Source organism: Leptosomus discolor, chromosome 19 (genome assembly GCF_034619465.1).
Source record: "Leptosomus discolor isolate bLepDis1 chromosome 19, bLepDis1.hap2, whole genome shotgun sequence".
Lineage (NCBI taxonomy): Eukaryota > Metazoa > Chordata > Aves > Leptosomiformes > Leptosomidae > Leptosomus > Leptosomus discolor.
Window position 1 is genome coordinate 9,818,823 of NC_141409.1, and position 19,132 is coordinate 9,837,954.

At 41.4% G+C, this 19,132-nt stretch overlaps 2 protein-coding genes across 2 annotated transcripts; one reads left to right on the plus strand and one right to left on the minus strand.

The window, feature by feature from the left end:
• The first annotated feature begins 58 nt into the window (after positions 1-58).
• STKLD1 (serine/threonine kinase like domain containing 1) lies at positions 59-13,754 on the plus strand. Its single transcript, XM_009958176.2, has 19 exons — positions 59-73; positions 641-736; positions 1,222-1,266; positions 2,572-2,646; positions 3,271-3,375; positions 3,582-3,652; positions 4,262-4,377; positions 4,847-4,959; positions 5,061-5,221; positions 5,678-5,808; positions 6,428-6,511; positions 7,402-7,518; positions 8,080-8,214; positions 9,121-9,249; positions 10,381-10,509; positions 11,411-11,539; positions 12,074-12,205; positions 12,535-12,614; positions 13,707-13,754. The coding sequence occupies exons 1-19, from the start codon at positions 59-61 to the stop codon at positions 13,752-13,754; spliced, it is 1,911 nt and encodes a 636-aa protein (XP_009956478.2).
• A 606-nt stretch (positions 13,755-14,360) lies between these two features.
• REXO4 (RNA exonuclease 4) lies at positions 14,361-18,985 on the minus strand. Its single transcript, XM_086475619.1, has 8 exons — positions 18,791-18,985; positions 18,090-18,448; positions 17,630-17,785; positions 17,218-17,411; positions 16,654-16,742; positions 15,983-16,057; positions 15,210-15,284; positions 14,361-14,464 (listed from the first exon to the last, which is right to left on the minus strand). Exons 1-8 carry the CDS (start codon positions 18,983-18,985, stop codon positions 14,363-14,365), a joined length of 1,245 nt encoding a protein of 414 aa, XP_086331745.1. The 3' UTR covers positions 14,361-14,362.
• Positions 18,986-19,132: the final 147 nt, after the last annotated feature.

Genomic DNA, 19,132 nt, shown 5'->3' on the forward strand with positions numbered 1-19,132 from the left:
CATCTTGGGCCTGGGGCTTCCTCTGCACCCATCCTGCCTCACTGGGCCCTGTCCCACCATGGAGAAATATGAGGTGCTGTCCTAAGGGCCAGGCCCTGCCGGGCAGGAAGGTGGCGGCTGCAGCCTTGTGGGTGGTGTTGGTGGTGCTGGGGGGGGGTGTGATGTGTGGCCCTTGGGGGGGTACATGGCCCTGGGGAGGGGTTTGTGGCTTAGGGAGGGGTGTAGGTACCCCTGGGGGTAGTATGTGACTGTGAGGAGGGAGTGTAAGTGGCCCTGAGGGGGTACTGGCCCTGAGGAAGGGGTGTGCAGCCTTGGTGGGAGTGGAAGTGGCCCTGAGGAAGGGACCTGTGTGGTCCCAGGGAGGGATTGCTGGGGTGTGAATGGCCCTGGCATGATGGGGGTGTTCTGCGAAGTAGGGGGGAAAGCGAGGGGGAATGTCCTGGAGGGGAGGGGAAGGCCTGTGTGCCTCTCAAGAGTTGGGGTGCAGAGGGGGCTGCCTGTAGTCCTGCCCTGGGGAACTGGAGGTGTGTGCTGTTGTGGAGGGTGTCTGTGCAAAAGTGGTTTGAAGGGGCTTTCTGCCTTCATTGTTCTACCACTTGCAGCTGAACAAGTGCCTTAATGTCTCTCCCCTGCCCCACAGGTACTGGAGCAGCTCCAGCCTGGGGCACTGGGCACTATGCTGGTAGCTGAATTGAAAACAGAAAAGGGGGCAGAGAAGAAATATATAATAAAGCAGGTGAGAAGGTGGTTGCTAGGAAAACAAGAGTTCATTGGCATGTTTGTCATCTCCATGGGCCCTTCTGATAGCAACGGAGACATGTTAGGCAGCTTGGCTGCTGGGTAAGAGTAGGCTTACATCTTAGTGTGCTGCTGTTTTGCAATTTGGAAGATTCAGATCAGTTTACTGGACTATTGAGGTTAAAAGTGGGGAAAAGGGGAGCAGCCTATTTAGGTCTAGCTGGTGTGTTTTCGCCTTAGCTTACTGATACTTTTGACAATGCAGGAGAAGGACTGGCTAGCTGTTGCAGACTCATGTAAAGCTCTGTTTCTGGCTGTCTCCCAACAGCAAGATTGCTCCAAACATTAGAGACTGGAGCTATCATTGAAAATTTATGCCAATTCATACACAATTTGCAGTTCCAGTCAGCTTGGCAAGAGGGTTCTGGCTTGAAGTTTGCCTGTCTATATTACAATCTCATCCTTGTCTTTTGTTTGGTGCAGGTTGAGTGCATTGAAGAAAAGCAAGCGAATGAGGCCTTGAAGGAGGTATCAGTGCCGGTTTTCTTTACTACTTCGCTTACAAAGACCAAAGTCTTAACAGAACAAAGCCTTTTATTTACAAGGTCTAACTAAGTAAATAGTCAAGATGTAAATGAGGTAGGACTATCTGAGGGGTGTTCTCCCTGCCCTCTGCTTGAGCTCAGGCCAGGATTTTGTATTAATTGTTCTTATATTTGAATAGGTAGGCTCAAATGGACAGCTGTTCTCAGAGGATAGTCTTTTTTCAGAGTTTGTATTTGTTTTGTGCTGAAGACAAAGAAAAAAAGCTCATCCTTTTGGCCTTTAAGCTGAAGGAGAATCTTGGTCTGTTTATAGTTTATTATTAGTAACTCAACTTCTAGTTAACATATTTCATTATAAGTTAATTTTTCAGATGTGGATGTTTTTTGATGTGAATGATTTGATTGGTTTTCTTCCTTTGTTGTACTTTTTTTTGGTGCAAACTTGTTTCAATGCCTTAAGTAAGAAGCAACATCAGAAATACTATTAAACCACCAAAATTCATTTCAACAAAATATGTGAAGTAGCACATGATGGATTATTCTCAGTGTCCAGTATATGTGACCTCTGCAGTTGTAAATGAGTGAGAATACATGTCTGTGCAGGTGCTTCATCCCACTCAAGAGAGGTGACCTCTTTATGTATTGATACTGACTTTACTGATAAAGTTTCATTAAATTCTTCTGCTGATGTATGTGTCTATTGAAATAAATGCAGTTGTGCCAGGTGGAACTGTGGTTCTTCTTAGTTTTTCTGTAGTGTCTGCACAGCCACAAACACAGCTATAGGAGAGTAAGTTGAATTCTTTTTACCTTTCGTGTCATCAGCAAATTTGCTGAAGTAATTGGTAGAGCTCTTCATGAAACCAGCTTCAGGGAGATAAGCATCTCACTAGTGTCATGTTTTCTGAGGTTCAAGCTTGCATAGGGGTTACTAGAAATAATGGCTAGAAAGATCATCTTGACTTTCATATTCTAGGATGTGTTTTCAAGTTTGGATGTTAGGGACTGAAGAAGAGCGTTGTTTACATATCATCTCCCTAAGGATCAGTTTATATCCTTGAATCTCACATGGCTGTTACAGCATTACATTAAGTAGAGTCTTAGTGAAATTTTCCTTAACTTGACATTTGTGCATGTGAATATATAACAGAGCTTGCACACTGAAAGGATTTGATCAGACACGCAACATGAACAAGTCAGGAACTGGCTTAGGATATTATTTAAGCTCTTGCTAATGGGAAGGACTGTGTAGCTCTAGAAGGCTCTATTTTTTTTTTATTCTATGCAGGCAATGGATTTGCTAAAACTTCATCATTCAAACATCTGTGCTTACAAGGAATTGTTTGTGACTTGGGATAATGAGGTGAGAATGAAATAGGATTGGTTAAACCATAACACCTGGTTAACGCTGTGGGTGTGTAAGTGTTTTTTGCAGGTTTAAATTTGGGGTCATTGGTGTGAGATGCTAAAAAAAGGTTATTTGATTTGAAACAAGCCTGCTCTTTTAACTCCTGAATAAACATGCTGAAAAGCTGTGAAGATACATGGACTGAGGGCCGTCACATGGCAGGATTGCACGCTGACACATGGGTTCTGATGTGAATCAGTGTGCAATACTGATTTTCATGCCTGCATGAAAACCCTTTTACAGGAGACTGAACGCCCAGACTTATTTATTTGCAGATTTTATTCAGTGCTCAGCCAAAATTTGTGTTGATTTTGTGGATGTATATTTGACTTGAATTGTCCCATATGGCTTCAGATAAGATGCTGGATTTTTTTAAAAAAAAAAAAACCCAGCCATGCTGTATTTTTAATTAAAGGAAGTAAATACCGTCTCCTCTGTGAGATTAATCCTCTCAGAACACCTTGGTATTGGTGAACATCACACCCACCAGTTTGGCCAAGTGCTTGGTTTTGTCTTTCTTACTGGACATGCTATTGCTTGCAAACAATTAGACAATTTTGGTGTAATGTTTTATTACAGATATCGTCTCTGTTCCTTTGTCTGGTAATGCAGCACTTGGGCCAAGGAGATCTCTCATCACTAATCAAGGAAAAAAGGCAGAAATCAGAAAAAATAACAGACATGGTAAAAAGCACAGAAGAGGCATCTGGTTGAACTGACAGTGTCTCACTGCTTTTATATTTCTTCCTTTGTATTCACTCTTTCTCAAAGTCCTCCCTAAAATCTTCAAAGCACAGTGTTTTGCTGAAAGGTGGTTTGGAAGCTATCTTCCAAAAGATATTTGGAAGTTATCTTGTTTGTTACACTTTCATGTATATTCCCCTCAACAGATGATTCTGAAGTTCCTGGGACAGATGGTGGATGCTTTGCTTTATATACATAAACAAAATATTTTCCACAGGTGAGTAGGAATCTTATTCTTTGTCCAGTAGGTCATTGTTCTCTGCAGTGACTGTTGGTTCAGCACAGCTGCTCAGAGGCAGTGAATTTTCCTGTTCCAAAAGGGGGAATAGCAGCTAGAAATTCTGGACATCATATATAGATTGGTTTTCTGTGACATCTGTCTCTTGAGTTTTGTCCAGTATTATCCATTCGAATGAGGTGTTCTTTCTGGTTTTTTTGAATGGGCTAAAATTCTAATATTTTAATATTAGAATATTGACCATCTCTGCTTACATTTTGGTGGCTGTGATGGACAAGGTATACTTTGTGTATCTAAAGTAAAAGACAACCATCGCGTTCCACATTCAGATAACGTTGTATCACAATCACAAATTTTAAAGCATTTCACAGTAAAAGATGATGATGATAGCATTTCAGCTGATTATCAGTTTAATATTAAAAAACCCCAAACCCACAAACAAAATAACCCCTGAACCCCTTACCACCACCCCAGCTACCTTCCCCAAAAAAACCCAAACCTTCTGATGTGTAAAGATGCTGGGAACCTGTGGTTATGTATCATTAGACTCTTGATTTCACAGGCTGACAGAAAATATTTGTGTTGCAGAAATCTCAAGCCATCAAACATACTTGTGACTGGTGAAGCATCCTTCATGCTTAGCGACTTCAGTACAGAAACACTTATGACAGATGAGATGAAATGGAAAATAAGAGTGGAAGAAAGTAGATATTTGTTTTACTTTATTTTTAAAAGATTCGGTCATGGTGGATATTTTTAGTCCTTAGAGAAAAATCAGCCAAAGAGGAAAAAATTATCTTCCCTCCCCCTTCTCTGCGTTGTACTATTTGTATTCTAAAGTATGAATAGGATATTCATAGGCAGTTGCCTGCAGCATTAATTCTGTTCACAATTGAAAACTATAGATAGGTCTGAGTCTCAGAACTCTGCAACAGATGCAGTTGGAATCCTGTTTAGCTTCATACATGTGCAGTAACATCTTAGAAAATCATTTATTAGTTACAGTGTGTTTCTTAGTCTTTTGTGGCATATCTCCAGTAAAAAATGTCTAGTATCTGCAGAATATCTCTACTTTTAGACATAAAATGATTGCCTTCAGCTCATGCATGTGCAAGCAAAACCTGTGTACAGTACAAGGTCAGCAACATTACCGTATGATTCTTATTTCAACAGATAGCAAGTCTTGGATGGCTCCAGAGACGTTTGTTTTTAGTTTTACTGAGAAATCTGACATCTGGTCTCTAGGTTGTGTTCTACTTGACATGACGACCTGCTTTGTTCTGAATGTATGTAATGATGTTTCATTATAGATTTAAAATGTCACGGGCTCGCCAGGTTATCTGTAAACGAGTGTGTGAAAGCTCTTCTGACACCACGCTCTTTGCAGGCAGAAGAGATAACTTCATTACTGCAGGATATTAGACAGGATACCAGCCGTCTTGAGGGAGCCCGGACTCTAATGCAAAACGGAGAGAACTGCTCTTTGCCTTTATTTCCAGTCTTATTTATGATGCTACAGATTCAGCCCAGCATGAGACCCACAGCAAAGTGAGTTCTGGATGCTCTCCCTTTATTTTTTTGTCCCGCACCCCTCCTGCCTTCACAAAGGTGGGCAAGTTAGCTACTGGTGAAAGAGATTGAGTCAAGGTTGCTGATCTTACTGCCTCAACAAACTGCGTTATTAAAGAAGTCAAAGACTTGGGGTTCATTCAGAAGTGGGCATTCTGATGCACAGGTGCCCTTTTTTTAGTGTCACATGATAAAACCAGGTAATACACGATTTTACAAGCCACTAACCTGAAGCCTAAGCATGTCTCAATGCAAGCTCTTTCATTAGCTGTTTTGATTAAATGGTTTAAGTTCTGTCAAAAATAATCCAGTCTTTAATAATACTTTGATTAGCTTTTTATATAAAAATGAAACAAAGCCTATAGATTATTTTTTTTCTTTTAAAATTTACCTGTTCTAACTTATTGGTATTGCTTTTGTCTCTTGTAATCCTAGGGATCTGACTGATGTTCCATTTGTTAGGGAATGCCTGACGGTTGCTGGTGCCTCTTCAGTAAAACTGCAAAAGTCTTTGCCTCCCAAAATAATAGATGTGCTCCTTGAGGGAGGAATCGAAAGTGTTCTGGGTAATAAGGAAAATAATGTAATGATGGTTTTCACAGGAAATAAACCCTTGTGTTTTCCAGGCAACATGTATTCTACTTGGAAATGAATTATTTGACATTTGTTTTACTTGAAATAAAGTGGGAAGCTCTTTGGAGGAAGGGTCACTGTACAGCCTTTTCTATAACCTTGTAAGATCACCAGGTATACCTACTGCATGAATTAAATGGGGTCAGAGGTCATTCCTCAGAAAATTGTGGAGCCACACTTTGTTTTGGCTGCCTTCTGTTTGCCAATTTATGCCAGCGAAGGAGCTGCTCTATTTTCCTTCTAAGGAAGATATTATCTTAATCTGCAGAGGCTATTGGAATAATGCATTTAAAGCCCCTATTCATGCTCTGATTTAATATTCCAACAGGTCCCCATAATATATAATGCCAAATACACAGATTATACAGGTAAATCATAACACTTCATAATATTTATATATTTGATGCTTTAAGGGAAAAGTTTTTCACTTTTCAACAGTCACGTTATTTTTATTTATATGAATTCACATCTTGCACAAAATAGAGGAAAATTTGAGTGTTTTTTATCAGTGTTTGTATCAAATGATTAGAAGAATTTTCTTGGTTTATGTAGATTTCATGCAGGCTTTCTGGGATATAGAAGAAGCACAGGCTAAAGCTATTCAGCACCTTGCCAGCTTTGTAAGAGATAAAAGTGGTAAGGCACTATTTTATTAACTTATTTATTCTGCTCTTTCCTTACATTTTGAGATAATAGGAAAAGGAAAATATTTCTCATGACAATAAATGAGAATGAAATTTCTCTCTTCGTATTTCTCATTTTTGGAACGTACTGGAATAGGCCACTGCTCGATGTGATTGTGTTGGTACTTGTTTTGTAAATGCTTTTGTTGAACAGCAGAAGTGTTTTACTGGATAAGAAAAATGGACACTGGAAGAAAACTCAGTGATATTTTAATTGGCAACCAAGGTGAATTGGCAAACTGACATTTGAAGAAGGTAATGCACACGTCTGACTCGTTGGGCACTTCTGCACCATGGCTTGCCGTGACTGATGCTCACGTATTTGAAGATGCTTCAAAAATGGATCCCTAAAAACCATCCAGTTTTTCCTAACATTTTGTCATGTATTTGTGGATTCACTGAAGGGCTGTATTAGCTGTTCCAAAAGCTCAAAGTCTTCCTAGAACTAGGAGACCCGGTGAAAGACTTTCCTCCACAGGTTCTGAAAAGCACGGTTTTGGGCTCATGCACCGTGTTCTACCCCACAACTCACTACATGACCGGTGGACAATGCCAGTGTGACTTAATGAGGAACGTGCTGGTTACACTCAGCTTGCGTAGCCTTGCAGCTGTCTTTAATAAGAGACATTCCCCACAGAGACTACAAAATTCACTCTGTATTGTTCCATCCATACTTAAATTTTGTTCTCTTTGATTCAAGAACGTTGTTCTGCCACATCCCATAGTCCATAGGCACTCACATTTATTGAAACTGGAACTCTTGTGTTTTGGAGCATAGATAGTTACACAGCTTAGAACGCTCAGGGGGTGAGTGTTGTCTCAACTGATTTCTTTTCCCTGCAGCCTTGCCCTATCTGCTGACGTTAACAGAATTGATCACTGGTGCCATGAAGACTCACGTAGATTCGCTCCAGTTACAAGTAGATGGTTGCAGTTTATTGCTTGAAATTCTTAGTCAAGGTACAGTCATGAGACTTCCAGCTTACATTGGGTGTATCTTGTAAAGTTAGATGTGGCAGATAAGGTTTGAAACGGGTTCAGCAATGATTTTAGGGGATAAATTTAAAGTAATAGAGGAATTTAACTAGCTCTAATAAGAGTCTGGATTCTCCTGGACTTTTTTCAGGACTGGCATATATGAATTCTGTGTTAGTATTAATTTTAAATACAAGCTCCTGATTGTAGGTTACCAAGTTTTTCATATTATGTGGAGCGTTACTAGAGTGCATAAATAAGAGACTCTCAGTGTTCTGGTATTTGAATTTCAAACCATAAAAGCATTTTTGGTCTCTTGTGTGGTCTCTGTTCTTGGCGATTTACCCCAATGACGCCTGATAATGATACAAGCTTGAAAATAGTAAGAACTGTGTTTCAGAAAAAGAACATTTAAAGTGACTTTTGGATGTGCTATGTGAAGAAATGCTGTTAATTGAATGTTTTAGTTATGCTGACAGCAGGGGGTTCAGACTTCATTCAAAGCCACTGAAATCTTTGTTCTGTTCAAATGTTTGCTTTTGACAGCTCTAGAACAGGAGGTGATGGTGGCCCTGGATGAGATGGTGACCAGCTCTCTCTTAGACACAGCGAGAAAACACTCTGAAAATGAAGAGTTACTTTCATTGGTCTGCACGTTATTGATGATGATTTCAGCCAGTGGTGGGTCACCTTGTCCTTTTTTGGGGGAATATTCTTATGTTTCTACTTTCATAATGTAATCCAAGATGTAATGCAGAACTCGTGACTTCACTGAGAGATGCTAATGTCTGTAGGTATTAGTTTAATAGTCGTAATATTGGTAAGATTGAGTGCATATTGGTAAGATAACGCTCCTGGAAGTGTGAGAAGGACCGCTGAGGTTTCAGGTACTTACAGAATTGTATCTATTAGAGTGATCCTGTATTTCATCCTGTTTTGGAAGCAAGTACAAACTGTGCAAATAGTAGTGCTTGGGAAAATGAGGGCATAGAACCTGGATTCTATTTTTGGCTGTGCCATGGTGAATTGAAACCATTCTACCTAATTTCTCTATTTTGCTTTTTCTCCTGAGATTGTAGTTGCTTAATATTTATAGTATTTTTCACTTGTTTTCAGTGTCAGTTCAACAGTCCTCAGAAGACTCTTTACAAATGATTACAGAAGGATTTAGCAGCAACGGGATAATCTTAAAAAAAGTCACGTACAAATAAACTTACCATCTAAGACCAAACTATTTTTATACAGTGTTTCCTAATTCTGAAGCTCAGATAGCTTGAACTGCTAAATTGCAAACATTTGAAAAATAGTAATTTATACCCTCTCAGTTCCTTTTCTGCTCTGTAAATTTCAGATCTGTAAGGAAAAAGGATGGCCAAACATCCATTTGAAAGGTTCACTTGTGCTAAACACTGTGCTTAAGTGCATCTTGCTAAAGAATTCAGTCTGTTCTCCTGCTTTCTTTTGTCCAGCTGATGGTATCATGTTACTGGTTTATCACTGTTCAAATATGGTTAGTGGTGCTGTCTGTTGCACGGACAGCGAGTGGGACAAAAATACCAACTTCTATAGAATTTCTGTGTTTTTCAGAAGTTGCTGCAGAGAATCTAAGGAAAGTTGGAGTAATTCCAGACCTTCTGTCAATTTTAAGAAAATTTCTTCATAATGAAAAGATCTGCCTCTCTTGCTGTGGAGTCCTCTGGAGCTTGGCTGTGAGTGGTAAGTAGAACACAGCAAGTATTGTGCCTAGCCTCATGTGACTGAAAGGCAGCAGGTATTGTGCCTAACTGAGTTCAGACATTCCTGTTGCTAGGGCTGGATTTTTCTTCTTTCTCCCATTCTGGAGAGATGTCTCCACAGCACTGCTAGAATAACTGTAAGTCATCCAGAGTTAAATGAGAGACAACTAAAAACTAATGCAGAATTTTTAGGAACCCTTTTTTTTGTGGTAAGGTGTCAGTGTCAAGTTTTTACTGTTTAGGCCAAGATACAGCTTACGAACAGACTGTCAGAAATGAAAGGGCACATGCAGTTTCTGGTTTGTCAGTTACGTGGCTTTGCTCTGCTCTTCGCAGAGGGAGTGCAGTGCAGACAGCATATTAGATTAGGTATCAGAATAGCATTTGGCATTAATAGCAACTTATTTCTTTGCATCTCACTTCTCTTGGCAGCACTGGACTAAATCTTGAGTTGGATGTCTCCTAGAGACTTGCTTTTCCAAAAGAAATGTGATTGGCAAGGTGGCAAGTGTACTTTTATCGTTGCCTTAGAACTACACCAGCTTCATCCCACAGTGTTGGAGAGCCACGGGTGGTTGCTTGAGCTGACCCCTTCTTATGAGACCACACTGGGAATCATTCAGGGGATTTGTTTCTGTGACGTGTTCTTGTATAGGTGTGTGGTGTTCTAATCATCAGGGAGGGCTGAAAGCACAGAATGCACAATTGCACTTGCTGTGCTTTATTCCCTCTGTGCAACAAACCACCCATTTGATTTATGTGACCAGCTAAATATCCATCCTGCAGACCGTATTCTGTCAAAAAGGTGGTTATTTTTGGAGGCTTCATGCTGTGATCCCCATGTATAATTTAAAAGGCAAAGAAAACTAGTTCCTGAAGAAGTTCAGCTGTCTGCCATAAATGTTACTATTAGTCCTGTAAAATTTGATTTGGTTCTGTGCATTTTAAATTCCTTCCCTCTGCTTTTGTTCAGGCTAAAATAGCATTGCATTGCTCTGATGCCATCACCCATTAAGGTTTTACTGATACAATTTGACATACAATGTGCTTATGTTATCACTTGATTCAATAACTCTGCTCGATGCATTTCCTTTTTGTCGTGATAATTCAGACAATAATGTAGACAAAGCATTGCTGAAAAGTGCCGTCCCCGTTACCTCTGCTGTCCTTCAAGAGCACCTCCGGAATGGAACAGTTACGGAGTCTGCTTGCTCTGCTCTGTGGGCGTTGTCGCTCCAAGGTGTGTTTTCCCAGTCTCCTTGTCCCTTGTGCACGGAAAAGGCACTAATGCCAAACACATCTGTCTGTCAGCGGTGATCCTCGAAATAGAGGCTGCTTGGCCCTAGCAGGCTCTGCAGATGGCAGCAGAGTTAGGAACTTGCAACCAGTCTTCCAGGCACTTGCTCTCTTAACGCTTCCTAATGAAGCTGGTTTTGGGGAGCCGTAGCGGTTTTATGTAACTGGTGCTGTGAAGACGGGCGGCTACAAGAACCCTGCGGTGCAGAGCATTCTCTCTGGCTTGTCTCTTAAGACCAAGAATCCCATTTGTGTTGCTGCTTTGAACACAGCATCACTGTTGTGCAGCATGGGCTGGGAGGTTGCTTTGTATGCCAATTGCTTTGTAAGTTGGGAACAGTATTTCAGATTAAAACATAAAACTGATATCTCTTTCATTATCGTGTGCACTAAGAAACACATCCTTGCAGTACTACTGTCTTATTTCTTCCTCATGCAAGAATATTGCCATGTGTTTACCTACTGCCCTGCGCTTATGCCATTGTTCTGTTAGGAAGAACCAAGTAAACCACTCTAAGCAGTCTTGTTTCTAGTACCTACCAGCAGAATAGGTCGAGTATTTGGGACTCTCCATTCCTCTTGGCTTGGAGAATGAAAGGGAATCATGACATAGAAGATGTATCAGAAATTTCTGAGACCCCTCAATCAACTCATGATAAGACTTCACTGGGCTTTTTTTTTCTGCAATGCAGGTGTTCACATGCTTTCTTCATAGCTTTTATCATGCCATTAAAAAGACGTTTCAGAAACGGGAGGCAGAAGTTGAAATGCTGATGAGTATTTTAAAGGCTTTTGAGTATATTCAAGTTTTGGGGGTTTGTGTGTTTTGTTTTGTTTTTTTAAAGGTTGCTTAACTGAAAATGAGTATGAGCCCGTAACAGCGCTTCTGCTGGATGCGCTCAGGATGAACCTGGAAAGACCACTGCTGGTGAAGAATGCCTGCCTGGCATTAGCAAGCCTTCTAAGGCTGTCTGGTAACATTCAGCAATTCTTTTTTATTAACTGCAAATCAGCTCAGAAGTGGATGTTTGTGTAGTTCAAGAGTTTGTAGTGGGATTGGGATTGACAATCCTGAGTTAATCTTTTCTTGCAGGACTGGAAGAGGAAGTAGTGAAACTGGAAGTGTGAATTTTTTTCCTTCCCATGGACCCAGCATGCATGTATGAAGTACTAGATCAGCACAATCTGATCTATTAGTAACTTGAGAGTGTTTTGTTACTTATTTTACCATGACGTTGCCTCGACTGCATAAAAGGGTAGAGCTCCATCAATGTGAAAATGATAAGCATTAATAAAATACCACTTCTGCCACGCATGACAGTCAGCTGCATATATGGTCTTCTCGTTGCCCAAACAGCCTTCAGAGTAGCTTTTAGGAAGACTGAAATTAATGGGCATGACTTCCTGGAGAAATATTACACGTGTGCTAGCTGGAGCAGGGGGTTGGAAGGCGGATAATGCAGTCTGCAGCTCCCAATTAGCCCAGCAGTGTTTTGTCTCCCTTTCAGAAAGATCAGCTTTGAGATTTATAACGGATTCAAAAGGAATAAACCTGACCAAAGATGCCTACTGCCTTCACTTCGATGATCCAGGAGTGGTGAAAAGTATCTGTATGCTGATGAACGAGGTGGCTCAGTACGGTGAGATGGTGGTGGCATTTGTTGAGTCTCTTCCTCTCCCCGACTCCCAAAAGATAGTAAAGAAAATGGTACCAGCAGCTGCTCAGGGACCTGTTAGTTGCTCTCAGGAAAGACTCGTGGTGTATCTTGAGAAAGGAGGATGAATTGGAACTGAGAGTTCATACCCTTGTCCTTGAATAATTAGAAATCCATGCTGGTGTTGTATGTTGTAACTCCATCGTATCTTGCCTTCTCTTTGTGTAGAGCTGTCCCCTCTCTGCTCTCCTTTAGCTCCTGCTGAAGCTATTGGCAGTTGTAACCATAAATTATCCTGTTTGTTTACGTTACAGATGATGGTGTGCTGGATGTGCCGTCCCAGAAAATGGAAGAGCTGCTGTCTGAAATAAAAATCCGTTTTCCATCTAGCCTGGTATGTAGAAGTTGCTGTGATAATAAAGGGTGGATGTGTAGTATATTATTGCTGGTTATGGATTTTATAATTCTCAAATAGCTGGAATTATAGTGCAGAAATTTACAGAATTATGTGTATGGGGTGAAGAGTGAGTTTGTAAGAATAATTCTAACTACTGGAAACAAGTAGTTGGAAGTTTTTTTCTTTATGCTGTAATTTTTAGAAACTACGTACTGGTCTCTTGCAACACTGCATTAATTTACTACATTCTTTATACTAGAACAGGATGAAGTTTACATGACTAAAGCATATCACATTCAGTTATTTTGTTTTGTAAAGTATATTGCTTTACAAGTGACATCCTTAAAAAACCCCAACAAACACAACAAACCCTTGTGACAGTTTGCCTGAAGGTTTAACTTGCATTAAATTCCAACAAGTAGTCACACTGAAAAAACCCCAACACTCGAAACAGCAAAGTTACTCAAGCTATTTAACATGTTACGCTAATACTTCCTTTGCAGTGGCTTGCTGTCAAGAAACCGGTAATTACAAGTTTTTTTTCATCAAGCCAATAAAAGTCGTTAGTCTTGTAACTTTGCTCTTTAGTTATGCATTTGGCCTGCTTACAGAAATGGTCTCAAAGACAGTTACACGCAAACTTGCTCTCCAGTGTCTCCTGCGGGCATTGCCTGCACCAACTCAATGGACGCTGCAGCTGTAAGGTAGTGCAGGAATAAAAAAAATCACAAAGGAGAAGAAAGCTCCCTCTTCTGTCGTAAACGTACTTTGTTGTTCCCTGCTGACAGCCCAGACAGGACCAGAACACTCTTGTTCTGGGAATAGAGTGTGAGACATGCAACTGCTACATCTCTGAAAGCCATTCTTGTTACCTTCCAGTATCCACTGAGATTATTTAAACTGCAGCATTACTATTCAGTCTGGTAATGACAGTTGCTTTGGACTTTGCAGAATCAGACCCCAGATATGTTGAAAACAGCACTCGCTTTACAGGCCTGTCAGACACAGTGTTTTTATTAATAAAGGAATACAAAAATAAGTGAAGCAACAAGGTAATCTTACATTTGACAATTCTCACATTTCTCTCAGGAGATAATGACCCTTGTGGATTCAACGCTTTTGAAACTGCATAAGTAAAAGAAAAACTTCTTGTACAAGAACAAGACTTGTGCACTTCTGGTTCAGATCCTTGGACCTTCCAGAAATATTTTAAGGTTGGATACTTCAGAAATATTTTAAAAGACTTTTCTCACCAGAAAAATTAATATTGGGCCATTAATAATATAGAAACAGTTATATGTTCTGTTGATTCAAGCATCACAACTGTGAGACTAACAGCAATAATTAAGAATTCACCTTACTTTGTAGACTTTAAAATATCTGAAATAAACATTTTTAGTTGGGAGTTTCAGCAAAGCAGTGACAGTTTCTTCCTTCATCTATTGTAATTTAAAACCACTTTTTTTAAAACCTTAGTGTGTATTTCTTTTGCAGAAATTGAGCTGATGAAGTACTTCACAAATGCAGGCATTTGTTACAAGTAATGTTTAGACACAGTAGCAGGCATTAGGGATAGGTACCATCCAGAAAGGGGATACTAGCAGTATTCTTGATGGCAGTGTCCGTGTACCAGGTTAGGGAGTGTTGTCTTTTGATGGATTTTATGAAGTAGCTGCTGTCAGTTCTGAGTTACCTTCAAATTTGCCCTGGAATGTGACATGAAACCAGCTGCAGATAAAAACCATTCAAGTTTTACAGTTTTTGTTGTTAGATTTGTTCTTAACAGCAGCTTCCCATTTCTTTTTCTCCAAGGTGTACAGTCTCATAGCTGCTTGTGCATCCTGAATCTAGAAGAGAGCAAACAGGAGGTTTAATGAAACAGAGCGGACATGGTTTAAGAACGTTACTGTTAATAAGCAGCTAAATCTTCCATCATTTTAATACATCCTTTCAAGTAATGTTTCACAATTTCTTTCTAGATTTAGGTTCTGTGACTAGTGGAAGGGGATGAGTATGTACTCAGAACGCATGGCCCACCACAAGGCTGTGCACTTCTTTTATCATGACTTGGAAAGCCATAACGATAAAATACTTGTGATACAGTATCTTGGAGATACCCTCACAATTTCCCCTGCTTCTTCAGTTCATTCCTCTATTATATCCTCCTGTCCACTGAAAGAAAGGAACCAACTGCTGAGATCCAGTAGTAGGCTCTCTCACTGTTTTATCCAACCTGCCACAGTTCAACAGTGCAGACTGCTGCTTTTAAGGTAAGCAGTTGATACCCGAGAATGAATTATTTTTCCCTGGGGATCTTAAAATAACAAGAATTAACATGTAAAGAAAATACAGTTGACTTGTGCAAAAAAAGTTTATGAAAACAAGGAAATAAACCAAGTGGTATGAGCCACGTAACAGTAAGCAAGCTTAGATGGCAATCCTACTGCGTGCTGGCGTCCAAGCAGAGCTTGCTAACTTTCATCAAGAGGCTAGAACGAAGCCACAGCATTCTGGATTGAACCTGGATCCTACAGCTAATGTGTAGTACCTTGTTGATCTACCCAAAAATGTGTGTTCTGATGAGATACGTACCGAGCAGTGCTCTGATGTCTGCACTTGAACGCTGAGCAGTCGCTCACAGAGCAGTTTCAATGATGGCCGTGCAGTCTAGAAACAGAAAAGACAGAATCAAGTTGCCTTGAACTACCTGAAATAGATATAGAGAGGTGTGTGTGTATATATATATAAAAATATTAGCTTAAGTGTATTCCTCAAAGTACATCACATCTCAGCTTCTACTGGTGAACTGTCAAGAATAATTAATGAATTATGAGATTTATGTGTACTGCTGAGAGGATTTTGTGTACTACCATAACCCTAAGATTTATGTTTGGGGTGCTTTGTTGTGAAAAAGAAAACCCGAGTATATAGCTATGGAATTGAAAATATCTCCCTATAATCTGAACATTTACTTCTGCAGTCTAAGCAGAAACTTGAAGCCATCTATTTTTTTATATCCCTTTGGAAATGATACCATTAAGAAAATTGCATAAGCCTTACTGGAAGTATAACTGCCCCATCTTATTTTGCTATCCAGAAAAGCACTATGAAGACCATGCAAATCCTAAGGAATAGGACAGCCACTGAATTTTGTGCACAGGTAATGTTTGTACTGAACTTACTGATCTATTTCAAACAGTAAGCGCTCACCTAGACTAGTATTTTCAAGTGACAAAAAGCAGGGATCCTTGTTCAAGGCAGGAAGGAACAGGGTCAGGCAGGGGCAAGTGTCGGAGTGAGCCAGCAGCTGGGAGTCAGCAGCTCCAGCCAGTTAACTGAGGTGCACCTTCCCATCAGTGTCTTACCTTGACTCTCTGTCTGAAAGGCTTGTATCGTTGTGTGTCGCGTATCTTCTTCTGAGGATGATCAAGAAATAGGACCTAGAAGAAATTACATTTCCAATTCAAAGCATGCTGTTGCATGGGAATGTATACAGCTGAATTATAAATTTCCTGAATTCCTGAAGTGAAAGAAAGAGCTTCCTGCTCTTTCCTTCCAGCTGTTGTAAGAGAGAGTTCAAAACCATAAATGGAGAAGACCCAGATCATCCAGATGCTGGCTGGGTTCAAGAACCGCAGTTCTGTTTAGTATGGGAAACAGAAATGGATCATGGAGAATACCTGCAGTGCTGGTACAGCGTGATGAAAGTTACCTGGCTCTGGTACCGATGACCAGACTGCTGAGCTTTGGGGACTAAGCAAAGCATGCAAACAGCTTTTCCAGTTTCTTTCCTGGCTCTTTAGTCGGCAAATCAGTGCTATCAGTAACAGAGTTTGGAAGCTGAAGAACTCTAGTGGGCAAGTGACTACAGCTGTACTTGGTACACATGAAATGGCAAACCGAGCTAACAGCGATAAAGCTGTAGTTTCTAGGAGTTCAGGTGTGTTCAGCTGATGCAGAAAGATGTATCAGAAATTTCATCAATCTTAAATTTTTGGAGCCTTGTCTTCAAAATAACAGATCTGCAGCCATGTACCTTTAGATCATTGCGTAAAGCATGTCCAACTAAAATCCTTCCATTCAAGATGTCAGCAACCTCCTTCTGAACTGTTTTAAAGTCTTCACCTAAAAAGACCACACGAGGAAATGCTTTCCATTAGATACATATGACAACTAAGCCAACTACAGTTAAAACACCGCATCTTTTTTTGTGAAGGCAATCGTATCCTTGGGACTGTAGTGACACAAACTTGTACGGTACACGAAATCCTCTGCTTGTTACAGGCACAGAGAATTCCATTATGAGTGTAGCACTAAAAGGAAATAAACTTCCTATCACTCCCATTCCATAATCCACAAGTTAGTTTCTTCTAGGGCATTAGTGACAATAAAAAAGTCACTAAAAATGACTAAAAGTCATTAAAAAGTCTAGGGCATTAAACAGTACTTCTTCCCACAATTTTTCTTAGCATTCAGACTGTATTGTTTTTAATTTTCCAAAATTAAAACTTTTCCAAGCTCAATCAACAAGGCTTCTGTGATAGCCTGTTAAATTTTGCCTCCTTAAGGAACACTTTAGGGGGAAAAAAATCCCTCCTACCTGTATTTATATTCTCAGGGCGTATGCCACTAACAGCTGTTCTGTAATCAGTCACCTCTTCTGTAGGCTTGACATACTTGTCATAAATGCACTTTCCAAACTGGTTCACAATGGACACACGAGCCACAATACTGTCTTCCCCCTTGGGTCCCACTCCAACCATCTCACAGTCCATGGCTACAGCTCGTGTCAGCCTAAAAGACAAAGGACAGCTTGGTGACACCTCTGTTACTGGGACCCCACGGTGGAGTTCACGAGGTTCACGCATTGATATAAACAGGGAAAACTCGGCAGTTTTTCTGCCACCAGACTCGGGGAGATGTCAGCTTACGCTGTGCACCTGCAAATCACAGTTATTAGAAGATAATCTTGATGCTTCTGCTGCCATCCTTCCCGCTGGAATGCCACTCACCCTTCAGAAGCATTTTCTTTAACCAGCACCTGCTCCACAGACTGTTTGGATGGGCTTGCTTCAAGCCCCAGATTTCTTCTGGCAATTTTTGCTGCTTCAGGTCCTATTGCTGCTTCAATATCTTTTGGATCAACGTCATCGAACCAGATTTCAGCCCTGGTAAGTACAGATTTAATTACGTTTAATAGTCTTAAAGCAGTTGTGCATCTTTATAGGGTAGAAAAAGCATATTTATTTTTTAAATCAAGAAATAAGCTCTATGAAAATTAGTCTAGTACCCATGCACAGTCTGTCACCCATGCACATTCATTGTTATATCTGAGAACCATGGGCAGCACGTGTCTTATTTCTCCCAAAATTTAGTCTGGAAGAGTGCAGCTGTTTTGAATCTACTGCTCTGTACCCCTCGTGTACACCTCCCAAAACACTCATGTACCTGTGCAATGCCTGTAGTACTTACTCTTTGGGTTGCTGCTCTGCATGTTTTTCAGCTTTCCTTCTCTTATGTTTTATATCACCTTTCTCCTTTGAAATATTGCCATTCTCCTTTTTTTCTTTGCAGCCTTTTCCATCACTTTTGGTGCCATTTAAATTCTTATCCATTCCAACCCTCTTGGATTTTGCCTTAGCCAAAGGAGGATGGTCTTTAGCAGAACCAGTGTCTATTTTATTTGCAGATTTAGCCTTTATGACGTTCCCATTCCCATTCATAGCTGGGACTTCTTGGCTATTTCCCACTTTGAGCGGATGCTTCTTTTTGGTGTCTGTTTGACATGTAGAGCGGGACTCGTTGGAGCTATCTGCCTTTTGTTTCAGTAGCTAAAACGACAAAAAAAAAAAAAAAGGGGGGGGGGAAAAAGGATTATCTCCCTCTGCTTCTGACCCCTCCATCGTTCTGAGGGCTCATGGCGCTCTGCCTCAGTGCCAAGCGGCCCCGCACTCTCTCTAGCTGGCTTAGGGGAATTACCTGCCACGGGACGTCCCACATCCCTGCCCGCAGCACTGTAGTTATTGACCTAAAAATCATTATTTTATGTTTTCCCATTCCTACATACAAGGTGGGACTGCATTCAGGGAGCAGGGCCCCGGCCGGCTTTCCCACCCCAGAGCCCCGGGGGATGCCTCCGGCTCGCCCCAGGCGCACCCCCCGCCTCCCCTCACCTCCTGCAGCGCTTTCCAGTTGGAGGAGAACTCCTGGGGGCAGCGGGGGGGAACTACTGCCGCCGCCGCCGCCATGTCGGGGCCTTTCGCCGCGTCCCCGCGGCCGCGCCAGGCCTTCCTCCTCCTCCTCCTCCTCCTGCGGGCCGCGGCGCTCGGCCCCGCCGCCTCGGGCTCCGCGGGGCTTTGCTTCGCCATGCGACCCGTCCCCTCCAGGGGGGTCGCCGGGGCGGGGGGGGGGGGAAGCGAGTCCCAAACGGGCCGGGGTTACCGCTTCCCCGTCACGCCGGGACCGCGCAGCAACGCACCGGCCCGGCGGGGAACGCGGACCCGCGCTTGGGTTCC